The 27,236-nt window shown below is 64.7% G+C and overlaps 1 protein-coding gene across 2 annotated transcripts; it reads left to right on the top strand.

Moving 5' to 3' along the window:
- Positions 1-1,192: 1,192 nt before the first annotated feature.
- Positions 1,193-27,236, top strand: Plch2 (phospholipase C eta 2). Of its 2 annotated transcripts, none has more exons than XM_076863437.2 (22): positions 1,193-1,277; positions 2,667-2,813; positions 4,271-4,513; positions 4,724-4,854; positions 8,565-8,735; positions 10,614-10,707; positions 10,898-11,101; positions 11,267-11,387; positions 13,085-13,256; positions 13,562-13,669; positions 14,906-15,049; positions 18,260-18,352; positions 18,687-18,766; positions 19,729-19,826; positions 19,917-20,099; positions 20,413-20,520; positions 20,994-21,118; positions 21,190-21,274; positions 21,442-21,588; positions 21,839-21,918; positions 23,954-24,251; positions 25,921-27,236. In XM_076863437.2, the coding sequence occupies exons 2-22, from the start codon at positions 2,678-2,680 to the stop codon at positions 27,234-27,236; spliced, it is 4,137 nt and encodes a 1,378-aa protein (XP_076719552.2). In that variant the 5' UTR covers positions 1,193-1,277; positions 2,667-2,677. The 2 variants fall into 2 exon arrangements, with proteins under 2 accessions (XP_076719552.2, XP_076719551.2); XM_076863436.2 differs by having other exon boundaries at positions 1,205-1,277; positions 14,906-15,064; positions 18,230-18,352.

Here is a 27,236-nt window from a genome sequence, read left to right as displayed (position 1 = left end):
GGCCTCCATTTCCCTCCTCGGCCCCAGGGCAGCCCGAGCACTGTTTGCTCCTGGACATGTGGCTGCCCTGGGGCTGTCTGGGCAGGTTGTGGCTCCACTGGGACCTTTGGCCACTTGGCTGGTGGATAGGTGGGCCCTCATGGGGCCTGACCCCTTCCCAGGTCAGGAGGCTGTCACGAGGGGGCAGCCTGCCCAGGCAGGCCTGGTCTCAGGGGCACAATGAAGTGGTGACTGTGCCCCTGGAAACAGCTGCCCCATGGCTCAGCCCCGTGGGCGTGGGGAAAGGCCAGGCTGGACGGCCAGCAGGGGCCTAGGGCTGGGGAGGACCTGGGGAGCCACAGACAGAGCTCAAGGGCCCTGCACTCACCCACCTGTGCTGGGGGCTGGAGCAGAGAGGTGTCCTGTGTGACCTGGGAGAATGGCCTGGGCAAGTGGCCTGCAGAAGCTGGTCACTGGGCCATGGGCTTTGGGAAAACATGCTGCCACTTCTGTCCCTGTTCTGGGCCTGCTCCCTCCTGGGCTTTGGGATCCACTTGGAGGTCCCTGTAAGCTTGAGGCATGTGGGGTCAGAGGTTGGGGTGGAGCAGAGAGGAACAGACACAAGCCTTGGGCACCCAGGTTAGGCAGGGCCTGGTAATGGCCCCAGGGGTGGGCCCATGAGAACCACCTCAGGCCTTGGGGTGGTGTCTCTGGGTCCTGGGAGGGGCCCATCTGTCCTGCTGTCCTCCCTTAGTCCTCAGCTGAGGCTTGAGGCCTGGGGCCCAGGACAGCCTGCTGCCTTGCCCATGCCCCCTTGCAGCTGGGCGTTCCCTTGGCCTAAATCCTCTGGACGCTGGGTTGGATCCAAGCAGGATTAGCCGGGATTGGTCTGAGGTGGGGGCGCCGAGGCTGGCAGCTCCCCAGCCCCCAGGATGCAGCTTCTTCTGGTCTCCCGGGGCCCTGGAGGATGGGCGGGCTGGCTGGGGCCTTCTGGGGCTGCAGGTGGCCGTCGGGCCAATGCAGCGGGGCCTGGGGACAGCCTGGGAGAGACTTGGGGCTCTGAGGGGGAGGAGGAAGAGGCGGGTCAAGATTGACAGCACAGAGGAGCCCTCGTGCCCAGCACTGCCTCTGCCCGATCTGCTTCCCCGGGCCTCTCTGGCCTCCGCGAGCCAGCCCCCACCACTGCCATCACTTGGGGATGTGCTGGACCATGGGAACCGTGGCCCACCTGGCAGAGGTGCTTCTCTGGGTTGGAGGGAGTGTGGTGGTGTGGCCATGGTGGCAGGTTGACCCACTAGGTAAGAAGGGCCAGGGAGCAGTTTCCCTGCTGAGGACTGGCCAAGCTCCACAGGGCCATGGGGCTGTCCAGGTGCCTGGGGACAGTAGGGGCTGCTCTTGGACGTGCAAGGGGCCTGGGGTCTCCCATCCCACCCTGCATCAACCAGGTCTCCCTCTGGGGATGAACAGGGTCCCGCAGTGTCGGCTGTTTCACTCTCGGCCACTCGAGCAGCCTGCTGGGTACCCCGGCCTCCTGGGGGCTGAACCCGGGGTGGGAAGCCAGCAGGGCCAGTGCTGGGGCCTGGAGGAATGTGCTGGGGGGAGCTCGGGTGCTCCAAGCTGCCTTCCAGGGGGCCTGGGCACCTTCTGCCCAGGCAGGGTGGGCTGCTATGCTGAGCTGGCCAGGAGGCCCCCAGGGAGGTGAGACTGAACGAGGAGGCAAGCTGCTGCTGGGAAGGCCTGGCATCGCGTCCTGTGGCCCCTGGAGCTGTGGCCAAGGCTCTCTGCCTCTCCAGCCTGCTCTGCTGGCAGAGGAGGCCTTGTCCAGCTCAACCCTCCAAAACCCTGTGGTGGCCTCAAGGACCTGTGTGTCCCCTGTCCCTGCTGCACCAAGCACTCATACCTGTGTCTTCCTGAGTCTCGCTCCCTGTGAGTGCAGAGCCTGCGGCTCCTTTTTGCTTGTGGTCAGCACTAGCTCCCTCCTCAGAGTCCCCAGGTGGAGCTGCCCAGGTCCCCTGCAGCACCCACCAGGGGTCCCTCCCTATGTGCATCTCACGGGGTTGGACACTGTTGAGCATCAGCAGCTGTAGCTCTTAGGGCTTGGGCTTTCTGTAAGCAGGTATGCAGGGCTTGGGGGCAGATACTGACCTGTCCCTGGGCCAGGGCCAGCTGACTCTGGCCTGGACCCCTTAAAGCCTATGGCCCCCTCTCCTGTGGATAGAAAAGGGAGATGACTAGTCCCTCAGACCTCAGATCTGGGCCCTCATGCTTCTGTGGCCTTGGGGAGTAGACAGTGAGTGTCCTTGCTGCCCACTGGGGAGGAGGAGGTTCCTGGGGATGCCACAGAAAGGGGGTGCTGGCTCTCAGGTGTGGCCTATGGGCATGGGCAGCAGCTGCTGGGACTGCCCTATGCCTGGCTTAGGGGTCTCTTCTGCTCAGTGGCTCCCGAGAGCCAGGCTAGCCACTGGGCCCTGTGTCTAGCTGTTCAAGTCTGAGTGGTGGCCCCTCAGGGTCCAGACTGACTGTAGCATCGTCCGGGTGTTTCTGGGATGGGCCACGGCCCAGCAGAAAAGGGCAGGTCCTCCCTGGGGTCTCGCCTGGCCCCAGCCCTGGGTGGGTGGACAGGGGGCAGGTAGGGCACGGGCTGCCGCAGCTCTCACGGTCCTGAGGTCTGTTTCTGCTGTGTCCAGTGGAGCGGTGCATGAGCAGCATGCAGGAGGGGACCCAGATGGTGAAGCTCCGAGGCGGCTCCAAGGGCCTGGTCCGCTTCTACTACCTCGACGAGCATCGCTCCTGCCTCCGCTGGCGCCCCTCACGCAAGAACGAGAAGGCCAAGAGTGAGTGGGCAGCTTGGGGAGCGGGAGGGACAGTCCCAGAGCTCAGGGGCCCTTCCAGAGCAGCTGCTGGACAGTTGGGCGCTGAGCCCCTGCGTCTAGGGTGTCTCTAGACTCAGGTGGCTTTGGAGTTCCAGGTAACCTCTGGACTGCAGGGCGGGAGGGGCCGGGGCTGCTCATGGGCAGGGTGCTGGGGTGAGGTGGGCTGGGGGCAAGCAGCCCGGGGGGGGGGGGGCGGGGAAGAGCAGCCTGAAGACAGGAAACAAGACCTGAGCCAGGCGCCTGGGGTGGGGCTTGGGCACCAAGCACTGGCCCAGGCAGCCGGGGTGGGAGCACAAGGGGAGATGTGGCCAGCTTTGTGCAGGGGCAGATGGGAGAATCCGGACACTGAGGGCGAGGTAAGAGGCCAGGGAGGGACACTTGAGCCTTACAGACCAGGGGTAGGTGTGTCCAGTGCCTGCTCTGGCTTTGCTGAAGGGCAATGTCCAGGTGTGCCAGGGAAGGGCCTCAGTCTAGTGGTCGCCAAGGACACCACCACAGGGCCCCGGAGGGAACACGGTGAGCATGTCCTGGACTGGATGGCTCCTCCAGACTCCTTGGGTCCTGGGAGGTGCAGCCTCCCTATGGCTGCTCAGACGGGAGAAGCCCCAGCTGTCAGGGATGTCCACTCTATGCTGGGCACTGGGCTTCCTGTGGGAACTGAGGCGTGGAGCTGGTGTGGGCATGGTGAGGTGGGCCTTTGCTCACCGTACTGACCACTGAGAAACCCAGGAGAGCAAGGGAGCAGGCAGATGCAGGTCAGGGAGGCTGCCGGGGAGCAGCGGGGGCAGAAACCAGCAGACTGGGCTGGGGCCCCGCCAGCCTCCCCTACCCCGGAGACCCAGCTGGTGCTTGGAGCCCCCCTGGCCATGAAAGCCTCCCAGTGGGGCAGGAGCAGCATGGGCCAGCTGTCCTCTGAACCAATATCCCGCCACATGCCAGGGGTAGAGAAAGGCCAGCAGGCAGCGGGTGGCGGGGGCAGCAGCTGTGCTGAGCCCGGGGTGCCTGGTGCCCAGAGGGGCTGCCTGTGGCCTGCACATCTGGGAGGGTCCTGCTGACACCTGACAGGACCTGAGCCACGCGGCTTCCCTCTGCACCACTCCACACCTGCCAGGACTTGTCACAGAGGCAGCTGCACGGCTGAAAAAGAGCTGGCCTGAGCTGGACGGGTGGACGGGCTCCTGGGAGTCCCGAGTCGGGCAGACGCCTCTCAGGAGGGAGGAGGGGCTGCGGGGCCAGAGCCGAGCCGCAGTGGGGTCCTCATACTCCTGAAAGGGCTGGGGGCCCCGCAGGCTCGGGGCGCTGCTGGCGCTGGGCCGTTTCCGTGAGCGGAGGTCAGAGTCCCAGGGTGTTCAGCCCCGGGCAGGCGAGAGATGCCTGGCCCCTGGGAGGCCCTGACCAGCCCTCCCCACCACCCGCAGTCTCCATCGACTCCATCCAGGAGGTGAGCGAGGGGCGGCAGTCCGAGATCTTCCAGCGCTACCCCGACGGCAGCTTCGACCCCAACTGCTGCTTCAGCATCTACCATGGCAGCCACCGGGAGTCGCTGGACCTGGTCTCGCCCAGTGGGGAGGAGGCACGCACCTGGGTGACCGGCCTGCGTTACCTCATGGCTGGCATTAGTGACGAGGACAGCTTGGCCCGCCGCCAGCGCACCAGGGACCAATATCCTTGGACACTGGAGTAGGGTCAGAACCCAGGAGCAGACCCCTCGATGTCCACCTGGGTGGGGCTCCTGCCCCTGGCTGGGTCGTTTGAGGAAGGAGGATGGGAGGGGCACATGGGCTGGGGTCCTCTCTTCCGGCTGCCTCGGCTGCAGGGTGGGGCGGCGTGTCCAGGCCTGGGACCCTCATTGGCCCCTAACTCGGTGCCCAAGTGGCTGAAGCAGACGTTCGACGAGGCGGACAAGAACCGGGACGGCAGCCTGAGCATCGGCGAGGTGCTGCAGCTGCTGCACAAGCTCAACGTGAACCTGCCCCGGCAGCGCGTAAAGCAGATGTTCAGGGTGAGCCGGGGCGGGCCCTGCCGGACACCACAGGGGCTGCCTGAGGCTGCCGTAGGGAGGGGTCCCGGGCGCACCAGGCGAGCTGCTGCGCACGGGTTCTTCAGCAGAGGAAGGGGAAGGCACTCCCCCAGCTGGGCCTCTGCCAGCTCCGGGGAAGGGGCTGGGCACAGGCCCGGCCCCAATTCTGGGCACTCAGGGCAGGCATGCGGGGTCCCAGCCCCCACGATCCCTGGGTCTCAGAATGCCTTGGCCGGGGCAGGGCCCCCACTGACCGAGAGGCTCCGGTGAGCTGACGCATGCTGCCTTGGACAACCGCCTGGTGCTAGACGTTATGAAAATGCACCCCACAGGGAAGCGGAGGCCTTTGCTGCCTGTAATTAGTTCTTTGCGGAACCTCTGCGAGCTGAGGAACTCTGCTGTCAGCAGGTCCTGTTTGGGGCAGGAATGGGCTGAGCCAGCACCAGGCCCTAGGCCTCCTCGCCTTACTGCAGCCTGGAGAGGGGCTCATGAGCTTCAGCACCACGCCTCCCCCCAACACGTATGTGTACGCGTGTGCGGGCTCACACACAAGCACGCCCATGCTCTTGGCCTGACAGCTCCGCTCTGTCCAGTTTCCTGTGCTCTCCTGCTAGACGGGTAGTCATGCCTGGCTGGAGTGAGGATGGCAGCAGATCTGGCCCACGTCTGTGACGGGCTGGTGCTGTCAGACTGCCCACCGAGGACGGCAGAGGCCCCTTGGGGACAGAGACTGCCTGGGCAGTGGGACTGGCGCATGGCTCACATCTGTCAGCAACCCCCTCCCCCTGACCGCTTGGGGATGGCCCAGCCCCACCCCTTCCAGGCCTCTGGGGGCAGCTCTGGGTGCAGCAGTCCCTTCCTCAAGGTGAGACTCCTGGGACCAGGCAGCAGAACCCCAGGGGAGCCTCACAGGTAGGAGGAGGAGGAGGAGGAGGGTCGGCCCTTGTTGGATGGGCCTGCTGAAGGTCCAGCTCAAGGTCACGGTTTGACCTGTGGCGGACCTCTTGCAGCCCGTGCTTGCCCACTCTGTCACGAGCAACCTGGGTCTCTGGGCACTCGTGGGCTCTCAGGGTCCCTCTGTGCAGTTCCAGGCTGTGCCCTGGCACCACCAGATTGTCTGGAGGAAGCCCTAGGCTGGCAGTGGAGTGGGTAGGAGGGGTCAGGCTCCAGGGCTCTGGAGAGGAGCAGGTGGCACCTCACACCCCAGAACCCACGCAGTTCAGACCCAGTGGCCCTTGTCCATGGAGGTCAGCCAGCCGGGGATGGCCCCGGTGCCTGAGCACCTGCTCTCCCAGCCCACCCATGCAGCAGACCTCTGCTGGTGCTGGAGCCGCAGGAGGGGACGGTGGCTCCAGCCAGGCTCAGGTCACTCTGATGATTACCATCAATTTGTTTGTAAGAAAAAAAATCTTGATATTATTTCCAGCTGCCTGGAACTGCCCAGTCAGAGTGGAGATTGATCAGACTCCAACATAATTTCATTAAACCCAAGAACGCAGGAATGTGGGGTGACCAGTGCCCACCCTGTGCCCGGCCGCCCAGAGCACCCTTGGGCTGCAGAGACCTGGCTCGGCAGAGGGCTGGGGGAGCGTCTCAGCCCTGTGGCCGGCAGCAGCACTGCCCAGGGTGGCCATGTTGCTGGGGGTGGGGTCAGGCCCCCTTTTTTTGGGGGGGGGTTGGGACCTTAAGAGCATTTCACTCGCTGCTGAAGGACAGAGCTCTGTGCTCACTGGTGACTGGCAGATGTCCCGCCTGGACTTGAGGCCATGCTGCTCAGCCCAGTGGGCAGTGGGTGATGCTCGCCCTGGGATGCGGCTGCTTGACAGTGGGTGACCAGCCCAGCTCCTCTCTCAGAAAGGGGCCTGTGGCCTGTAGTGGGCATGGTCTGGTGGTCCTGGGTGAAGCCGTTAGCTCTCAGACTCAGGGCCGCCCTCCTATCTAGCGTCAGACACACGAGGTCGGGCCTTGGGGCCTGTGGCCTTGGGCTGTCCTGGCCTTGGCCTGGGACGCAGCACAGGCACTGGGGTCCCGCTGCACACCCATGTCTGGGCCAGGCCTCAGCCAGGGAGTGGGCAGCAGGGAGCACGAGCCAGGGCCAGCTCGCCCCAGAGCCGTCTCTCTCGGAGGAGGGGACTGCTGGGCTGCCGGGCGAGTGTCCTGGCATGGAGACCTCCTCGGGGGACCTGGCATCGTCTCCTGGCCACACTAGGCTGTATGGCCACACGGGAAGAGGCCGTCCTGTGGCTGGCAAACCCAGCGTGTGCAGCTGTCCATGGTGATGGGCCTGCCTCCCTTCTGGCCCCACCTGTGGACATGGTCATAGACCTAGCCTGGGGGATGGTACCTGTGGTCTGCTCCCTCAGTGTCCACATGGGGCTCCTCCTGGCCTCCCTGAGAGCCCTGGATGGGCTGCTGAGAACCTAAACCCCCTCAGCCCACTGATGGCTCTGGGCAGGGGACCCTGGGCTGTGTCTGAGTGCCTGCCCAGGAGGCCTCAGGTGGCCACGGCTGTGGAGGGGCAGACTCGGTGCACTTCCATCCAGGATGCTCTCCACTTCACAGAGGACTGGACCTGGACGTTTTGTGCAGGCCCAAGGACTCTGAGTTTCTCTGGATGCTGCTGGTCAGGCACCTGTGTGCCCAGGCCTGGGGTGCCAGGGCCCAGGACAGAGCCTGCCTTTGGGCAGATGGTCAGTGGAGGGCCAGGATTGAGGCAGGAGGCTGAGCCGTGGCCTGGGCCCCCAGACGTCCTGTGCTGCTGAGCACCTAGGCAGGCATGTGTCCAGCCCAGGGCCACCCCAGCCCGGCCATGAACACTGCCGCTCTGTGAAGTGCAGGGTCCCTCTGGCCCAGCACTCTTTGGTGAGAGGGCTGGTCTGGGTGCCACGCCAGGGCCCCTCACCTCCAGGCCAGTGGTGGGCTTGACCTGCCCACCCACCCCACCCTGGTCACCCAGCCTTTGCAGGGCCCCAATTCCTAGGGAACAAAGGCCTCAATCAGCCTCTTCCACTGTGGCCTGTCTGGCCCTCCCAGGGACCCCGTGGACCCTGTGGCGCCTTGGGTCTCCTCTGGGCAGCCCAGCTTTCAACGAGGGGGTGCCCTTGCGCTCCAGGTCTGCCCGGGCTGACCCTCGCAGGGGCAGGAGCTCCCACGCCTATGGAGGCAGAGAGGAGGCCGTGCTGGCTCACTGGGCTCCCTTGCAGGATGTCTCATGGCAGCCGTGGCACCTGGGGGAACCCCTCAGGGTCCCTGGGGCTGGCTGTCTGGTGCGTCCCTCCTGCTGCCGAAGGCTGAGGCGCCAAGCCATTTACCTCTACCCCGGAGACCCGAGTCAGGACACTGCCAGCCCCGGGGCCTGGCATTGCTAATCAGTGGGCAGCCAGTAGTAACTGTGGGCTGTGGGGCCCAGCCTGGGTGCAGGTTAGCCCAGTGTGAGGTGGTGGTGACTCTGTGTGGGGTGGCTGGGCTGACTCACAGGTGGACCTTGCAGGTCACCAGGGGTGGTGGTCAGATCTGTATCTTCCAGGGTTGGGGGGCAGCAGGGAGCCCTGTGAGCTGTGTGCCCAGAGGGTCTCAGGCAGTGCTGTGGGCAGGGGAGGAGGGGAGGCTGGGCTTGCGCCTGGGGCTGGACTGAGGAGGGGGGGAGGGGGTGGGCCTGCAGGGCCTCCTGAAGACAGGGGCTTGCCTCGTAGGAAGCGGATACAGATGACTGCCAGGGAACACTGGGATTCGAGGAGTTCTGTGCTTTCTACAAGATGATGTCCACCCGCCGGGACCTCTACCTCCTCATGCTGACCTACAGTAACCACAAGGACCACCTGGACGCTGCCGACCTGCAACGCTTCCTGGAGGTGGAGCAGAAGGTGAGGCCTGGCCGGGCGTCGCGCGGCTGGCTGCGTGGCCGGGCCTTCAGCTCCGCTCAGCATCTGGGCCTGGGGACAGCCCAGCAGCTGAGGCCAGCAAATTTGCTTCAGTGTCAATTTTCCAGGGTGCAAACCACAGCGGGGGCTGCCAGGTGGGCGGGGCCTCTGTCCAGCTCTGTCCTGACAGAGGACCCCCCAAGCCTCCAGATGGGGCCCACAGCTTGCCCATGGCACCAGCTTCCTGTTGGGTATCTTGAGGACTAAGGTTTTGTGGCCCAGCCTTTAGAACTGCCCCTTAACCACAGCGGTCAGCCACAGAGGCCTGCCACAGAGGCCTGACTGGCTCTGGGCCCTTGTCCGCCTGTACACACCTGTTTGTCCAGCAAACACCAGATGCTGCCTCTTTATCTTGACCCAGGAAGTCGGTCCACATAAGAGGCCCATACCAAGCTGAGTGGTCCCTGGGAACTGCCCCACTGGGTCAGGTCTCCTGTCCCAGGCCATGACTCCCTGGGTGGCAGGACTGCAGGTCCAGCCCAATGGGGCAGAGTGCTCTGTGGGAGGGGCTCGGACAGTGTGGGGCCCTGCTCCTGGGCACTGTGAGGACCAACTTCCTGGACCTGCCCTCCTGCCCCCCATAGGCCCTCTCAGGGAGGAGGGCAGGGCAGGGTCACCTCAGGGCGGCACAGCACCTGGGGACAGCTCAGGCCTCTGCTGTGCCTAGCCACGTACTTCCAGTCAGGCTAATGGTGACGGCCATGGGCAGCTGCCCTGGGAGTGTGGCAGGTGGGTGGCAGAGCAGCAGGAGGGGACCCCAGGCAGGACTCGCGAGGGGCCACTGTCGGTGCCCCTCCCCGCCCCTGCATGTCCTCCCCCATCCTGGGTCAGCCTAGGGGCTACCCAGTTCCCCTCCCACCTCACGGTTTGCTGAGCTCCATTTCATAGAGACCACGTGGGACCCCTTTCCCGTCCTCCTGGCAGGACACTTGGTAGTTGTGTCCAGGAGAGAGAGGCTGGCTCCTGGGGCTAGGTCCTACCGTCCTGGGTGACCTGCTCCCGCCTAGCCTCTGTGGGCGGCATTGGTATGAGGCTGTGGGATGTGACCCTGGACAGCAGGCCCTCTGTCCTGGGGGCAGGGGGGCCCAGATAGGGATGGACAGAACTGACTTTCTCTCCCTGACCGTAGCTCCAGGCTTCCCAGAACTTTCCCTGCAGCCTGGGACCCCTGTCCTCTGGGCAGGTGGTTTGAGCCCTTGGCCTAGCCTCCAACTCTGGGCTTCCCACAGGACATGGCTGGTTCAGAGATCTGACCCCACTTCGCCCACTCTGCACTGTTGCCTGGCTCCTGGGACTTCCCAGAACCCCCCTGGGCTTCCCTGGCGGGAGAGCTCCCGGTCTTGACAGCACAGGCTCTGGAGGGCGCTCAGCCTCCGTGCTGGGCCTTCCTGAGTGGGCTGCATTGCTCAGCTTCCCAGGAGGGTCACTGGGCAGGGATGGGCTGGAGCAGGCCAGGGAAGATGTGCAACCTGTGCCCATGGGCCCTGGCAGGTGGGGTATGTCCTCCCTCTCCCGTGCTGCCCACGTGGGCCTTGGCTCCACACCAGGCCCCAGGGCACAGCCAAAGACCTTCTGGAGGAGACCTATCAGGGGAAGCTCTTCAAAAGTCACGTGACCCTCTTGTCCTCTGGTCCCTGAGTCCCAGGCAGTGTGACCTGGGTTTGTCTCCAGCCCACACGTGTTGCTCCCACTGTGGTCAGTCCTGATGTGACCAGAGACAGGGGCAAGAGGTGGTGGTGATGGTGGGTGGAAGGGAGAGCTCCGTGGGGCGCCCCAGACCAGTGATGGCTAGCCTGGGCTCTCGCCCCTGCTCTGGCCTAGATGAAGGGTGTGACGCTCGAGAGCTGCCGGGACATCATTGAGCAGTTTGAACCCTGCCCAGAGAACAAGAGCAAGGGGGTGCTGGGTATTGATGGTGAGTGGGCATTGCCCCGAGGCCAGGGCACTTGGGAGGAGGACGGGCACTTGGGAGGAGGACAGGCACTGGAGGGGTGGCCTGCAGGCCTGGACCATGGCTCTGTGCCCCTTGAGGTGGGGCAGGAGGTGACGAGAGGGGCTGGGAGCAGTGCTGGCCCCTCCCGTCCTCCCTGCACTGTGTGACACAGGTTTCACCAACTACACGCGGAGCCCGGCAGGCGACATCTTCAACCCGGAGCACCACGGTGTTCACCAGGACATGACGCGGCCGCTCAGCCACTACTTCATCACCTCCTCCCACAACACCTACCTCGTGGGCGACCAGCTCATGTCCCAGTCCCGGGTGGACATGTATGCCTGGGTCCTGCAGGCCGGCTGCCGCTGCGTGGAGGGTGAGCCCCTGCCTGCCCTCCCCGGCCAGTCTGGGCCTGGCCGGAGCGTGGCGTCTCCTGTGGGAGGTGGTGGGCAGAGTCTCTGGGCCGGGGGCTAGAGTCCAAGAACAGCCCACCCTGCTTGGTAGCTGAGCCCCAGGCCTGACTGGGGTCTACCTGCTGCAGTGGACTGTTGGGACGGGCCTGACGGGGAGCCCATCGTGCACCACGGCTACACTCTGACCTCCAAGATCCTCTTCAAAGATGTCATCGAAACCATCAACAAATACGCCTTCGTGAAGAATGAGTGAGTGGCCATGCTGGGGGTCTGGCCCAGCAGTGGGCAGGGGAGGGACTCCAGGGCCAGGGGCTGTAGGAGCCAAGAGGCAGGTCTTGTTTTAGGTCTGTCTTTGAGGAGAGAGGGCAGGGAAGTGAGTCTGGGGAGAGGGCTGGCTGGTGCATGCAGGGGCCCAAGAGCCCGACAGGCCAAGGCTTGCAGGCACGTGTGTCTGCAGCCCGTTCGCACACTCGGGGCACCACCCCCTGGTCTCAGCCATCCACCTGCGGTGGCTGAGAAGCCACACTGTGTCCAAGCTAAATTTGTTGTCACTCAGCGGTGGCTGCAGAAACTATTGAGGAAAATCCAATTTAGTTTCTGGAAATAGAAGGCCGCCTCCCTGCCAATGAACTCTCCCCAAGTCCTGGCCAAGAGGCTCAGGCGAGGAAGGAGCTAATGGAGTGGAGGAGGGAAGCAGGAACCCAGCTGATTTAGGAAACAGGAAGGGCGTGGCCCTCCCAGGAGAGCTGGCCTACGGTCCATGTCCAGCTGCGGGGCAGGCAGCAGCGAGGAGGCCTCTGCTGGCAGCGGGACACCAGGGGCTGCAGGCGAGGAGAATGCTGCAGGGCAGGTGGTTGGACACACAGGGGTCCGGTGTCCTTGCAGGAACCAGGCATCTCTGCAGCACCCTCCCCCAGCATCAGGCTTCTCCCTGAGGTCCCTGTGTGCCCCTCCGCATCTCCCCTCCCCCATCTCTTGCTCTGGTCCGTGCCCTCTTGGCCTGGGTCACCTACATTTTCTACAAGGTCATGATCACCTTTTGTAAAATACAAGTAAAATGGCTAAAGGCAAAGAGAGCCAAAGGACTTGGCTGGAAAGTTACGCGCTGTCCTCCCCGCTCCGCGCTGTGCTGGCAATAGCCCTGTCCAACAGCTGGCGCGTGCCAGGCTGTGTCCCCTCCTTTATGGAGCATGTGAGGGCCTCAGGCCCCATAGCCTCCAGTATCCAGGCCTCGCAGTCTGGCCTCTGTTCTGCATTGTTTAGCCCATGTTATTTTTAAACCTTGACTTTTTGTTTTCCTGGAGTTTCTAATCGCCTTTATTTATTTATTTTTCTAATTTGGGGAAGAAGCTCCTGCCTTCTTTATTTGTTCCCAAACCTCCAGCTCCTTCTCTATTAACTCATTGGTTTTTCAAACTTTAGGTGGGTGGCATTTTTCTTCAGTACCAGGGACTAAACCCAGCAGTGCCTAACCATGGAGTCACATTCCCAGCCACACCCCACTCCCATTTTTTATTTATTTTTTATTTATTTTCTTTTCTTTTTTCTTTTTTTTTTCCACTCCCATTTTTTTTAAAATATTTATTGTTTAGTTTTTTGGTGGACACAATATCTTTGTTGGTATGTGGTGCTGAGGATTGAACCCGGGCCGCACGCATGCCAGGCGAGCGCACTACCTCTTGAGCCACATCCCCAGCCCCCGCTCCCATTTTTTAAAAAATTTTTTTGAGATAGGGTCTTGTTAAGTTGCTGAGGGTCTCACTCGGTTGCTGAGGTGGCTTTTCACTCCCCGTCCTCCTGGTTGGCTGTTCCTTGAAGCAGCTGGCAGACCCATCTTCCTGGGCCGGGTGAGGACCCTTTCTCCATCAGTGGCAGAGGTGCCCAGGGTCTAGCCCTCCCGCTGGGTGCTGGCCTCAGAGCATGCTGCTCTTGCCCTGGGGCCACAGGTATCCAGTGATCCTGTCCATCGAGAACCACTGTAGTGTCGTCCAGCAGAAGAAGATGGCCCAGTATCTGACTGACATCCTCGGGGACAAGCTGGACCTGTCTTCAGTGAGCGGTGACGATGCTACTGAGCTTCCTTCTCCGCAGATGCTCAAGGGCAAGATCCTGGTGAAGGTGAGCCGCCTGCCCCCGGGCCCAGCAGGCCTCTGACCTGGGCAGGCTGGGGCGTCTTCTTGCAGTAGGCAGGTCTGGGGGCCGGGCCCCGCTGGGCCTTATTGTCCCCACGGTGCCGTCCGGTCAGGAACCTCACTCCCAGGACTGTTCCCTTCCCATGGCTGCTGCCACCGGAAGTGCCTTGTCTGGCCCCGTCCCGCTGCCGTTCCCAGAGCGGGAGGCAGCTCCCTGCCCTTGCCGGCTGCTGCTGCGGGTGCAGGTGCTGGTCTGTCTCCCTCAGCGGCCCCTGCTCCCTCTGCCCCCAGGGGAAGAAGCTCCCGGCCAACATCAGTGAGGATGCAGAGGCTGGTGAGGTGTCCGACGAGGACAGCGCCGACGAGATTGACGATGACTGCAAGCTCCTGGATGGGGATGTGAGTGGCGGGGGGTGGGGAGCCCTCTGGTCCTGGCTCTGGTGGCGACTTAGGAAGACAGGCAGCCGAGAGGTGGCCACAGGCAGGGGCCGAGCTGCGGTGCAAAGCTGCCCGACTGCAGGGAGGCCTCCCATGGGGGCTGGGGGCCCTGGCGGCCTGCCACGCCCCTCCCCATGAGAAACACAGAACCCGTGTTCCCAGTGGTGGGCCAGCCCCACGCCTGCTGGGGTCCTGGTTGGGTCCCCGCTTCTCAGCTGACTTGGGGTGATATCCACTACCCACCCGCAGTCTGCTTGGCTCTTCAGCAGGTGGGTGCCGAGTCCTGCCAAGCTGGACTCTGGGTGGCCAGCGGTCCTGCTCCACCTCCCCCATGCCCAGTACTGGCCCCATCCAAGCAGTGCCAACCCCAGTGCCAAGAGCTTCTGCAAGACAAGCCTGCTGGCCCGGTGGGTCCTGCTGTGGCCCTCCACAGAGCGCTCTGGCACCTCTTTCTGCAGCCGGCCTGGCCGCTTGGCCTGGGAATTGCAGGGGGAGCTGGGGTCTTTGGGGACCGTGGCTGTGCAAGGGCTGGGGCTCCGTAACTGGCGTCTCTCCTCTTCTGTGCATGGCTCCAGCTGCAGTTGCTGTGAGGCAGCAGGACTACTTCTCCCCCAGGGGCTATTGGAGGGAAGATGTTGTGCAGGAGGCTTCCCGGCCAGGGCGGCTAATTGTCTTAGGAAGCCCCGAGGCAGCAGAATCCGTCCCACCCTGGGCAAGGCTGGGAGTCGGCCTGGCCCCCGGGGGTGTCCACTTAGTGCCCACTCCAGCAGGGCTCCCTCGAGGGGTCCAAGGGCATCAGGTCATGCTGGGGGTGCCCTGGTAGGGAAAGGCACCTGACCAACCTGGAAGCTCCTCTGAATTCCATCCCTTGCCCCCTGTCCACCTCCTCAAGGTTGGTGGAAACTGTGTGGGCTTCTAGATCCTGTGTTGCCCACCAGGTGCCCTGACCTGCTCCCCTGAGGCCCACTGGACAGGGCACCAGGAGCGCCTGCTGCATCCCCAGGGCAGTCTGTACCCTGAGGAATCAGATGGACTTGGGTCCAAGTTCTGCCCACTGCTGTTTGCAGACGGGCCCCAGTCAGACAAATCACGGCCTTTGTGAGCTGGGGACAGGTAATGGGGGGGTGCTGGGGCTGTCACCTGCTCTGCTTCCTGGGCTGGGGATGACACCGAGGGGCCGGCCTCTGGCTCTTGCAGGCCTCCACCAATCGGAAGCGTGTGGAAAGCATTGCTAAGAGGAAACTGGACTCTCTAATCAAGGAGTCCAAGATCCGTGACTGTGAGGACCCCAACGACTTCACCATCTCCACACTGTCCCCATCTGGGAAACCTAGGCACAAAGCAGAGGCCAAAAAGGTGAGAACCCTGACGCCCGCAGGTGCTCCAACAGCCAGCCTGGGGTCTGGGTGAGGGCCCAGAGCATGGGGTCTAGACCCCCCCGCACGTGCCGACACACAGGTACCCTGTGCACACACCTGCACACCTGACCTGAGCCAGACACACCACCCGTGGGTGCACACACACACCTGATCACAGGTGCACCTGAACACAGCTGCACAGGCCTTGCAGGTGCACACGGCACACCTCTGCACACCGGAGGCTCCGTGCCCTGAGCTGCTGTGCTTCTCCTCCGTGGGCTCCCAGAGCTGTTGGTCCTGGTTGGCTTCCTTTGTGAGGACTCCTACGCTGCCCTCATCCAGGAGCAGAGAGCTGGGGCTTGGGCGGCACTGTTCGTGAGGCTGGGGTCCCGTCCTTCTCGCTGCCCCCATTTGACTCTGAGAGCCACAGTCTGGCCGCTGACAGCTTGTGAGTGGGATTGAGCAGGTGGCCCCCGGGGGACCAGTGGCTCCCCTTGGAAGGGAATTTGAGCAATGCCACGTTGGTGAGGGTCCCGTGAGTGACAGGGAGGGCATAGTGGGGTCTCGGCAGCTGTCCAGGTGGGCCTGGCTCAGCCCTGCCTGGAGCGCTCACAGCTGCGTGGGGACGGCCACCAGCGACCTCATGGAAGAGGGACGTGTTTTCAGGGGTTGGGGTGCCAGGCAGGGTGTCCGGGATGGGTTGTGAGGTGCCTCGTTGGGGGCAGTAGGCCTCGAGGAACAGGTGATCAGCCAAGCTGCCTGAGCAAAGAGGCCATGCACTGCTGGACAGTCCACAGCAGCTGGGCAGCTGGGCCCAGAACTGGGCAGGCCTCTGTAGGGACCTGCAGGCCCTCGGGAGGGGGAAGGGAGGGCATCCCCTGGCTGGCCGTGCCCCCTGCCAGGACTAGTATTTTTGGAGGTGGGTGTTTGTGTTCCCGCCCACGGCCCAGAGTCCACTGTGCGGGAGAGTCCACGGGAGCCACGGACGCGCTCTGTGCAGGTGGCTCTCGTGGGTCCCTGCACACAGTCCCGCCTTACGTTTCCTGCCCAGATGTCGAGGCAGCCGGAGGTTGATGTTACCCTCTGCTCTCCTTGACCATGGAGCACCTGGGGGCACCTGTGGCGACATACAGCCCACCGTGGGCCTGGGTGGCAGCTGTGCTCAGAGAGGACTTCCTGGGGGAGGGGAAGGGGCTCCGGCTGAGCTCCGAGGTGGCAGAAGTGGGGGTCCCACCCTGCAGCGTCGGCTGCAGGCTCTTCTCTGTCTTGCCATGACACAGGACAGAGGAGCTGAGACCCTCAGGGACAAGCGGGAGGGACATATGGTGGAGCTAGAAGCAGGGGGACATGGGAGGGCCACAGAGGACTCATTCACCCACCCAGGGAGTTCACAGGGGCCGGGTTGGCAGGCGGGGGGGCACCTGTGGGCACTGTTGTGGAGATGGATGGTCCCGCCATGAGTCACTTGGACCCTCTCTTCCCTGGCTGGGCGCTGTCCCCTCTGTATGTTAGGACCCTTGGGGACATGAGGTCCTGCTCAGGGGTCCCTGTGAGAGGGCAGGGTAGATACCAGGGGAATGGGAGAGGACCCCAGCCCCGGTGCTGGACAATAGCAGGCCTCGCCTTCTGCTGGGGACCATCCCCAGCTCTAGCAAGGTCCAGCACAGGACCCTCCTCATTGAGGGTGGGCCCGCCAGGCACTGTCTGTAGTATGGCCCCCTCGGAGGGTGGCCGGCTGAGCTGTTTCCTGTGGGGACCTGCGACGGGCCCAGTGTGGGCTGTGGCTAGCTGCCATTGCTCAGGACCACCAGCCACCTCGCCTTAGCTGTGCCCAGACTGGGGTCACATGGGGCTTAGCAGCAGCAGCATTCTGGGTGATGCTTGAAAAGGCTTAAAGCACATCAGCCTCAACCAGCCCCCGGCACACCTGGCGCTCAGCCTCCCGCCTCCATTCGTGGAGTAAGGGAGGCCAGGGGTGAGTGTCTCCAAGGCACTTGGGACAGATAGCCCTGAGCACCTCTGCTACTGTGGACCTCTGGGCAGGAAGCCCACTGACTGGAAGGCTGGGTCAGTGAGGCCTCCGGCCACTTGGCATCAGGAAGGGCCACCAGACCCAGCCCTACTCGGCAGGAGAGTGAAGGAGGGAGATGGGCGCAGTGAGCCAGGAGCTGGCGGGAGGTTCCGGCAGGACTCAGTGGGTGTGCCCCACAGGGTGTGGGTGTGGGTGGGGACCTGCTGTGCTCTCCGTCCTGTCTGACAGGGTGGCCCCGGGGTGGGGTGGTCCAGGCCCAGGCTGCTCTTGGGAGGACAAGGAGCTGAGGGCTCTGCTGTCAGATGCCATAGCCGCTCCCAGCAGCAGCCCTGGAGCATCTGTGAGTGCAGGTGAGCCTGCGTGCAGGGGCGTCTGTGTGTGCACGTGTGTGTGCAGGGTGCACACAGGCTCTGTACAGGAGCCCCCCATGTGTGTGCTGCAGGACGCCTGTGGCTTCACTCAGGTGGTCCTCGGATGCAGGACGCCCCTCCCCACCAAGGTCCCCTGGCGCAGGTGCAGGGATCTTTGCTGCACCCTGGGCACCTCCAGAGCAGAGCTGGGCCAACTTTGGGGGCCCAGAATGGACTGGTGGGAGTGGGAGGTGGGGGCTGCAGCAGCCTCGGGGGCAGAGGCACAGCTCGGGCTTCTGGCGGCGCCAGCGTGGATGAGCTCAGGGACGGCTGCGTGGATCTGAGGGCCGGGGCGAGTGCCCCCAGGACTGAGCTCCAGGGGTCCCGGTGGGAAGGCCGTCCTGTGCTTCTGGGATTCGTGGGCATGGACTCTGGCTTTGGGCCTGGCGATGCTTGTCTAGCCTGCACTGCAAGAGGTGGGTCAGGACAGTGGGCTGCAGGGACCTCGAGGAAGGCCTGCACAGGCCGTCACGGCTGGACCTTCCACTCAGGCTGCTTGTCGCATCGTCGCCCTCTGCTGGACGCAGGTTCAGAGCCCGGAGCTCGCGCTTCAGGACCACACACTGTTGTGACCTGGCACACAGGTGCAGGCAGCCCTGGGCCTGGGGTCCTGTCCTCCAGCCCCTAGCCTCCCTAAGGCGGGCTCAGTTCTGCCTTTTCCAGGCAGGCTTCCAGGGCTGCAGGGACCTGCCTGGCAGGTGTCGTCCTGGTTTGAGGCCAGGCTCACTCTCTGTCTCTCCCTTGGGGTCAGAGCAAGGCCGAGGAGGACATGGAGTCTGGGGAGGACGCCGGGGCCAGCAGACGGAACAACCGCCTCCTCATGAGCAGCTTCTCCAAGCGCAAGGTCCAGCGAGGCTCCTGGGCTGGGGTCCCTGTCCGAGCCCACTGTCCTGCCTGCACCGGGTGCTAGCTGTGGCTGGCCTCAGGAGCCCAGGGGCAGGGGCTGGTCTGGGGCAGGTGCCTTGGCCCTTGGGTCACTGCACTCCTCTGGCCCACACTGACTGCTGCCCTGAGAGCCCACTGGAGCCTGGGTGGCCTGGGCACCGCAGACCCTGGGAGAGGCCTGGAGGCTGGGGCTGCCGGGAGCCCAGGGCAGGCCCTCCACGCACCCTCCAGCCTTTGCCCATGGCCTGGCCTGACCTAGGGCTCCACGGGTCATGACTCTGCCCCCTGCACAGAAAAAGGGCAGCAAACTAAAGAAGGCAGCCAGCGTGGAGGAGGGGGACGAGGACGACTCCCCAGGAAGCCAGAGCCGAGGGTCAGTGCAGTCCTGAGGACCTGACGGCTGCGGGCCCCTCTCTGTCCCCTCAGGGCGGTTCCACTGGGGCTGTCCCTCTGAGTGCAGTGGGACGGGGGCAGGTGTGGGGTCCCACTCCCAGCCCCATCTGATGCCCGTGGAAGCAGCGGGGGATGAGGCCGTTCTGCAGAGCAGCCACAGTGGGACGTGCAGACCAGCGTGGTGGCCCCAGGGAGTCTAGCAGGGTCGGGCTTGACACGGGCAGGGGCCAGGAGCAGCGTGACTCTGAGGACCCCCGGATCTCCCAGGCCCAGACCCTGCTCTGCCCACCAACCCCACCCCCTCCTCCTGAGGGCTCCACCCCGTGTTCTCCCCAGGGAGGGCGTCTGTGCAGGCTCCGATGTCCCCACGAGAGCAGCTCCTGCAGGGCCAGGGCAGGCCACCAGGGTTGGCGCCATTCCCGTGCGTCCACTGCTTCTTGTGGCAGCTCTGGGACATAGCACATAGCAGCAAGGAGCGCCTCTCCCCGCTGCCCCTCCCTTCTCCCCACCAGGCCTTGTCCCCTGTCCCTGTCCCTCTCACTGTCACACCCACCCCTCTCCCACCCTGCCACCTATTCATGGCCACTTCCACCTGGGTGCACGAGGGCACCTGCTTGAGACTCTCCTGTGGTAAAACTTCCAATGTCCCTGCCCAGAACCCTCCAGAAACCCTATGGGCCTCAAGTGCTGTTGGCCAGGGTTCATGTCCCTCTCACTCATGCCTGCAAGTGCCCAGGGCCTTGACCTGCCAGTGGCTCCTGGCCAGCCCATGTCCAGTAGCCTGGGTGTGCCCCGCCCCATCCAGTACCCAAAGTGCACAGTCTGGGGACCTGACGGATTTGCTCGAGCCCTGGAGCCTGACTCATGGGGCTGGGCACCCAGAAGGCCCCGAAGGTGGGTGCCAGCCACAGGGCCCTGACCGCTCCTGTGTGCGTCCTGCAGGACAGCCCGGCAGAAGAAGACCATGCAGCTGTCCCGGGCCCTCTCGGACCTGGTGAAATACACCAAGTCCGTGGGCACCCACGACGTGGAGACGGAGGGTGAGGTTCGCAGGTGGGGCGGCACGCTGGGAAGGCCAGCGGCTGGTGTGCCCCTGAGGCCTGGACTCATGCCGGCCGGTCTGCACACAGTGGTGTCCAGCTGGCAGGTGTCGTCCTTCAGCGAGACCAAGGCCCACCAGATCCTGCAGCAGAAGCCGGAGCAGTACCTGCGCTTCAACCAGCACCAGCTCTCCCGCATCTACCCCTCCTCCTACCGGGTCGACTCCAGCAACTACAATCCGCAGCCCTTCTGGAACGCAGGCTGCCAGATGGGTGGGTGGCAGCAAGGAGGGGCCTGCCTGGCACAGACCATCCCTGCAGCCCCGAGCTTCCAGGCCTGCTGCTGCTCCCCGAGTGGGTCCCCAGGGGTCCCCCAGACCTCAGGCAGCCTGGGAAGACAGCCGGCCTGCCCCAGCTCCTGGGGTGTGCGGGACTGGGCCAGGCTTGGGCACCTTCTGCCAGTTCACATGCCCCATCTCATGGCCGTGAGCCTCAGGGCCTGCACACAGAAGGCAGTGGCCGCAGGTTGGGGGACACAGGCATGTGGACAGCTGCTGACCCAGAGGGTCTCCTGTCCCACCCACAGTTGCCCTGAACTACCAGTCAGAGGGGCGGATGCTGCAGCTGAACCGGGCCAAGTTCAGTGCCAACGGCAGCTGTGGCTACGTGCTCAAGCCCCAGTGCATGTGCCAGGGTAAGGCCCAGGGGCTGGGGCAGGCTCCTGCAGGACCCCAGGAAAGTGGGGGTGGGTGCCTCCCTTTGAGGCAGCAGAGACCCCAACATGGCCAGGAATCTGGAGGTTCGTGGGCAGAACTTGTCTGCGCGAGCCCTGGTGGGCTGGACCCCGGTGCAGGCCGGGCGTTTTGCGGAGCCCCCTCCTGTCAACCTAGTTTTCTGCCTGGTGTGCTCCTGTACCCGCGGGCTTTCCCATGACTCCGCCCTCTCTGGACGGTCTGGGTCCTGCTGGACAGTGTCACTGCAGAGCTCCAGGTCATCAACCCTGACAAGCCCGGCTTCCCGGTTGCCGGTCACCCCACTCTTGACGCTGCCCCCACCAGGCCACGGCTCCCAGGGTAGTCTGTTGGAGGGGGCCGCGTGCAGCCTGCGCCCCGGGGTGTGGCAGGCCTCGCTGGAGGCTGTCCCGCTCTGCCTCACACTGTCCCTCAGGCGTCTTCAACCCCAATTCTGAGGATCCCCTGCCCGGGCAGCTCAAGAAGCAACTGGCCCTGAGGATCATCAGTGGGCAGCAGCTCCCCAAGCCGCGGGACTCGATGCTGGGAGACCGCGGGGAGGTAGGGCAGGCACCTGCAGACGGGACGTGGGGGGAGCACTGGCCCTGGTACCATCCCTGTCCTGTCCCCAGATCATTGACCCCTTCGTGGAGGTGGAGGTCATTGGGCTCCCTGTGGACTGCAGCAAGGAGCAGACCCGAGTGGTGGACGACAACGGTGAGTGCCCTGGGCCCGTGACAGCACCAGGCCGTGCCCCAGGGCCCCAGCCCAGTGCTCCCACCGTCTCCCCTCCCGTTGGGCAGAGGGAGTAGCCCAAGGGACTCAGGGTGGGAGCCTGCTGGGGACAACCCCGGCCCCTGTGACCCACCCCCCGCGGCCTGCAGGGTTCAACCCCATGTGGGAGGAGACCCTGGTGTTCACGGTGCACATGCCCGAGATCGCACTGGTCCGCTTCCTCGTCTGGGACCACGATCCCATCGGGCGAGACTTCATTGGCCAAAGGACACTGGCCTTCAGCAGCATGCTGCCAGGTAGGCAGGGGCCCAGGCTGGGGGGTCCCGGGGGGTCCCACCCCACTGCACCCCCAGCAGCCCCCAGGCATGCTGGCACCCCACCCCCCTGGCTGAGGGCTCCAGGGCAGGGTGGGCTGAGTTGGCACTGCTGGGGGGCAGCAGTGCCTGGTGGAGGGGTCTTACGAGGCTGGACTCAAGGCTCGGGACCTTTAAGGAAAGGTGGAGGAGCAGGGACAGGGGAACGTGACGCTGTGCCCTGGCTGCCCAGGCTACCGGCACGTGTACCTGGAGGGGATGGAAGAGGCCTCCATCTTTGTGCACGTGGCTGTCAGTGACATCAGTGGTAAGGTGAGTGTGGCCTGGCGGGAAGGGCTGTGGCCAGGGGAGGGCTGCTCCCGCTCCTTACCCACCCCCACCCCAGCTGTGTCCCTGGGCTGCTCCTCACCCTGGGCACTGTGGCCTGGAGACCAGCTCTCTGGTCCCCTCTACCTGTGACATGGGGTGTGGGGATGCAACCCCAGAGCCTTCCAGCACTGAGCGCAGGTCTCAAAGGGGATCTGGGAAGCCCAGGGCAGGTGTGAGCTAAATGTCCTTGACCCAGGAAGGGAGCGCCTGTGCCCCTCCCTGCCCTCCTGTGTGGCCAGTGCCAGGCTAGCCTCAGTCTCCCTGGTGGCCTTGCCAGGGGTGCCCGGCTGCCTTCTCATGAGGGGTGAGAAGAACTTACAGCCCTTCCTGTGGCTCTCCCTCCCTCTCCCGCCGGCCCAGGGCAGGATCTGCCTGGACTTGCCCATTACCTGGCCCCAGCACATTTGCCCCTGCCCAGACTAGGGCAGGATGGGGGTCTCGGCTTTTGGAGCCTGGCTACTCTGGTTCTGAGTGGGCCTGGCATCCTTAGGGTGCCGCCCAGGGCAGCTGGTGCCTGGGTCTGTGACACACAGCACAGGGTCCTGCCCAGGGCCAGCACTGACCTTCTCTCCTGCCATGTCTGCGGGCCCAGAGGCTCTGCCGGCTCCAGCACTCCTGTGCCACTGTCTGTCTGTCTGTCACGTGTCTGCTGTCTCTGCGGCCCTGGGTCCCCTCCCCACACAGTCGGGGCCTTGCCACCTTCACTCTGTCTCTTTGGTCTTACAGTGGGCTTCTCTGTGTCCAAAGTCTACTTTTAGACGTGCAGCCTTGTTAGGAGTCACAAGGTACCCTGCGCTGCGGGACAGTGTAGCCCGCTGCCCACCTGCATGCCAGGCCGCACCCCATTAGCATCCATAATTCCTGGTAGCATTTTGGAGACTGTCCGTTCATGTGACATGGGTCATGACATGGTTCCGGGGTCCCCTGGGCCATCCTCAGCCAGACAGCGGCATTTACGAGGCAGATCCAGGATTGAGCCAAGGCCACGTGCTTCCCCGCTGTCCTGTCTCTCCACCCGCTGCCCTCTTCTGTCTGGAGCTCTCCTGGGCTCCCTGTGCCCCTTCCCTCTCCATCCCTCCTCATGCTGCGACTTTGCCACTCCTGATCCTGCCAGGGCCTGGGGGGGGGCCTCCTGGGCAGGAGCTCCGAGCTGGAATCCTGGATCTCCTTCTAAATGGCTTCCAGCCACATGGACCAAATTGCACTGGATTTGGGATCTTGAATCAGGAAGCTGATTCAAGTGTGGCCACTTTACTGCCTCTGCCACTGGGGCCCTAGGCCACTCCGCGCACGAGCACAGCCCGGCCGGGGGGAGCGGTGGGTGTTGTCGGGGCCTCTGTGGGATGCAGGGGGTTTGGCATGTGAGGATCCTCCTGGCCAGCCTTCTCCAGCAGTGACCCAGGAGGGGCTGCAGGAGAGGCCTGTGGAGGGACCTTCCAGCCCTGGTGGCCAGGGAGCTGGGCAGTGGTCCAGAGCCCAGGCTCGAGTGAGCAGAGAGCAGTGGGAAGGCTACCTGGGGAGTCCAGGAAGGCTTCCGGGAAGGGATGGCCCCTCCAGGCAGGAGCACCCCTGGGAAGCAGGTGGGTCGGGGCCTGTGGTCGAGCAGGCCTTGGCCAACCCAGGGACTGGCTTCTGTGGATGCTGGTGCCCACGACGGGTGGCGTGACCCATGACCCTGAAGGCTTCCCTCGAGCCAGGGCTGCAGGTGTCAGGTGTGCTCGCCAGGTTCTAGAGTCAGAAGTCTCTCCTCTCAGTCCCCCTGTTCCCGCCACCTCCGGACTCTACCCAGAGTGGGAAGGGGCTGATGCTCAGTCTGGACGGCGGGGTCCTGCCATGCTGGCGGAGTGGCCACGTGGCCTGCTCCTGTGGCTCGCGTCCCACGTGCACTCCTGGCTGGCCCCAGCCCACCGTGCTTGAGCTACAGCTACACTGGGCTCGGCACCCCCAGCGCCAGCTATGCGGGCTCCTTCTCTTGCAGGTCAAGCAGGCTCTGGGCCTAAAAGGCCTCTTCCTCCGAGGCCCAAAGCCAGGCTCACTGGACAGTCATGCTGCTGGGCAGCCCCCACCCCGGCCCTCCGTTAGCCAGCGGCTCCTGCGGCGCACGGCCAGTGCTCCAACCAAGAGCCAGAAGCCGGGCCGCAGGGGCTTCCCGGAGCTGGCCCTGGGCACACAGGACACCGGCTCCGAGGGGGCAGCTGACGACGTGGCAGCCCCCAGCCCTGGCCCTGCTCCTGAGGCCTTGGTGTGTGAGGGTCCCAGCAGTAGCAGCCCGCGAGGTAAGGCGTCGCGGGAGAGGAGCCCAGGGCAGGTGCGGCCCCCGTGTGCCCCTGAGGGCCCCGGGCCTGCCGGGATGGCCGCCACATGCATGAAGTGTGTGGTGGGCTCCTGCTCCGGTGTGGACGCTGAGGGCCTGCCGAGGGAGCAGCTGCCCAGCCTGGGGCCTGCTGGAGGGCACACGGCCATCAGCCAACAGCCCCAGGCCCGGGCAGACTTGCTAGGGGGCCCCCACTGCAACCTGGGCCCTCAAGCCACCCCAGGGAGAAGCAACGAGGCCTTCAAGGGCCCCGGGGCCTGGCGGCAGGGTCTAGGCGGCAGCGGCTCCTTGTCCTCGGACTCCAGCAGCCCGGACAGCCTGGGGAGCCCCAAGGTGGCCCCCTGCCAGCCTGAGGGTGCTCACAGGCAGCCGGGGGCCCTGCAGGGAGAGATGAACGCCTTGTTCGTTCAAAAGCTGGAGGAGATCAGGAGTAACTCCCCCATGTTCTCCGCGGGTAAGGCAGCTGCCCGCCGCCCCTGTGTTGACACCCCGGCATGCCTGGGCCATGTCCCCTGCCTTGCTGCCCCCTTGCTGTGCTCCTGCATCTCTGCTGGCTTGACCTGCAGCCCCATCTGCCCCAGCCCTCCCCCTTGAGCAAGAGGCCCTGGCACTTTGGAGGGTGGGGACCTGGGGAGTTGGAGTCACCAGTGGCCTACTGAGAGCCTGGAGATGCACGTGGAGGGCTGGGCCCCCGTAGGCCTCAGCAAGGGCTCCCGGGCTGAGCCCAACCCCCTCCTGGGTCCAGGCAGCTTCCAGCCCTCAGCTGACCGTCCTCCAGGACGAGGTTCAGAGTCACCCTGCCACAGACCCTCTCGGGCAACCTGTCAGTCAAGGTACAGCCTTAGGACAGCATCCAGGTTGTCCCCATGGACCCTGAATGATGCTCAGAGCCTTGAAGTAGGGCCTCGGAGTTTGAAAGTGCAGAGGAGCAGGAGCAGGTCCCAGTGGTCCCTGGGGCCCTGGACCTTGACTGTCAGATGGCATGGAGCCCTCCAGGTGCGCAGCCTTCAGGCAGACAGCTGCTGGCCTGCCCTTGCTCAGTTTGCTGAGCCCCAACCCAGTGGGAGGGACGTGCACCGAGCCTTCCCCTGCCACCATGCTCCTCCCTCACCTGCCAAGCCTTGCTGTCCGTCTGTCCATCTGCCAGACCCACCCCGTGCTGACCACGTTCTCCTTTCTGTCCCTGCACCCCGTGCTGCCTCCGTAGTTAGGGACTGAGAGCTGCAGTGCCAGGTAACAGGCCCAGCCCCGTGTGCCCCTTGTTGCCCTGGCCCCAGAAGACCTGTTCCTGGCCTGCCAGCCAGACCCCTGTGGACTCTGCACATGAGTGGACACAGGACCGGGCACCTTGCCCATTGGCCCCCAGCAGCGGTGGGGAGGGGGCACTGGCACTCTGAGCAGGCTGTGTGGGGTGTGTGCAAATGGACCAGCCTGGTTGCTGGGGATGCCCTGGGTGGGGAGCCGGCCCGACTGCCCCTTGGCACAGAGGGTCACGGGACACCATTTCTTGACACGGCTTTTCCTCCTTGTCCCTCCCTGTTTCTGTCTCTGTCTCCCTGTCTCTCTCCCTTCCCCCGTGTCCCCCATCTCTCTCTTCTCTCTGTCACTCTCCTCGCTCCCTCTTCCCCCAGATGTCCGCCCCTTCTCTGTGCAGCGGTCAATCTCCCCTCTGTGCAGCCTGGAAACCATTGCCGAGGAGCCGGTCCTGGGCCCTGGCCCCCCACCACAGGCAGCTGGCCCCACCAGCTCCCGCAGGGAAGGGCCCCAGTCCCCTGCGGGACCTGGAGCCAAAGTGGCCAGCACACCACGGACTGCCCTGGGAGCCTCTGAGCCCCTACAGCTCAGAACCAGGCATGAAGGGGACCTCGAAGAGCCCCCCAGGGAGCCGCGCCATGGTGGTGCCAGCGGGGCATGCCCAGGGTCCCCTGTCAGCCAGACGCACAGCAAGAGCCACCCCCAAGCCCTGGGTCACCTGCCCATGGTCAGAAGAGCCAAGAGTGAGGGCCAGGTGCTGCTGGAGCCCCTGGGTCCCTGGCGGCCCCTGGCCGGGCCCTCCCCGACCCCAGCCATGCACTCAGACGCCACAGGCAGTGACCGGCTGTGGCAGCGGCTGGAGCCAGGCAGCCACCGTGACAGTGTGTCCTCGTCCTCCAGCATGTCTTCCAGCGACACTGTCATCGACCTCTCCCTGCCCAGCCTGGGCCTGGGCCGCGGCCGTGAGAGCCTCACTGGGGGCCCGCTTGGACGTCTACCCCCAAGGCCCTGCTCAGCCTCGGCCACTCGCCCTGACCGGCCTCCTGTGACCAAGAGCAAATCGAACCCCAACCTGCGGGCCGTGAGTCAGCTGCCTCCTGCGTCTGACGAGCTGCGACCCCGGCCCCTGGCCCCACGCCCGCCCGGCCTCCACGCCCGGTGGCCCTGGGGCCGCCTCACCCTGGTGGGCTTGCAGGACTGCCCCGCGGCTGCCAAGTCCAAGAGCCTGGGGGACCTGACTGCCGAGGACTTTGGCCCCAGCTGTGAGGGGAGCCCCTGCCACCTGAGCCGCAGCCTGGGCGCCCCGGGCCGGGCCGGGCAGGAGGTGCAGCCGGACGCACTGACGGAGCAGCTGCGCTGGCTCGTGGGCTGCGGGCAGGCTGGGGACATCACATCACCCACGGCTCTGGGCCCAGCTGGGGAGGGGTCAGTGGGGGGTCCGGGCTTCTTGCGGAGGTCCTCCTCCCGAAGCCAGAGTCGCGTGCGAGCCATCGCCAGCAGGGCCCGCCAGGCCCAGGAGCGGCAACAGCGGATGCGGAGCCTGGGCCAAAGGGGCCCCCCGGAGGAGCGGGGCACCCCTGAAGGCGCCTGCTCCGTGGGCCACGAAGGCTTCACAGACACACCCGCCCCCTCCAAGGGCACCCTGGAGCAGGTGTCCAGTGCGGCCGATGGCTTGCTCCTGCTGAGGCTCTGA

Source organism: Callospermophilus lateralis, chromosome 7, assembly GCF_048772815.1.
Source record: "Callospermophilus lateralis isolate mCalLat2 chromosome 7, mCalLat2.hap1, whole genome shotgun sequence".
Taxonomy (NCBI): domain Eukaryota; kingdom Metazoa; phylum Chordata; class Mammalia; order Rodentia; family Sciuridae; genus Callospermophilus; species Callospermophilus lateralis.
Note: the sequence above shows the minus strand (reverse complement) of the source record. Positions and strands in the feature narration are given on the sequence as shown.

Bases quoted from the DNA above. Each gene is read 5' to 3' on its own strand.
- Plch2 (XM_076863436.2), top strand. From the start codon at position 2,678: ATGAGCAGCATGCAGGAGGGGACCCAGATGGTGAAGCTCCGAGGCGGC. The intron at 11,102-11,266 runs GTGAGCCCCTGC...TACCTGCTGCAG, and splicing joins CGGCTGCCGCTGCGTGGAGG to TGGACTGTTGGGACGGGCCT. The intron at 21,919-23,953 runs GTGAGTGTGGCC...CTTCTCTTGCAG, and splicing joins TCAGTGACATCAGTGGTAAG to GTCAAGCAGGCTCTGGGCCT.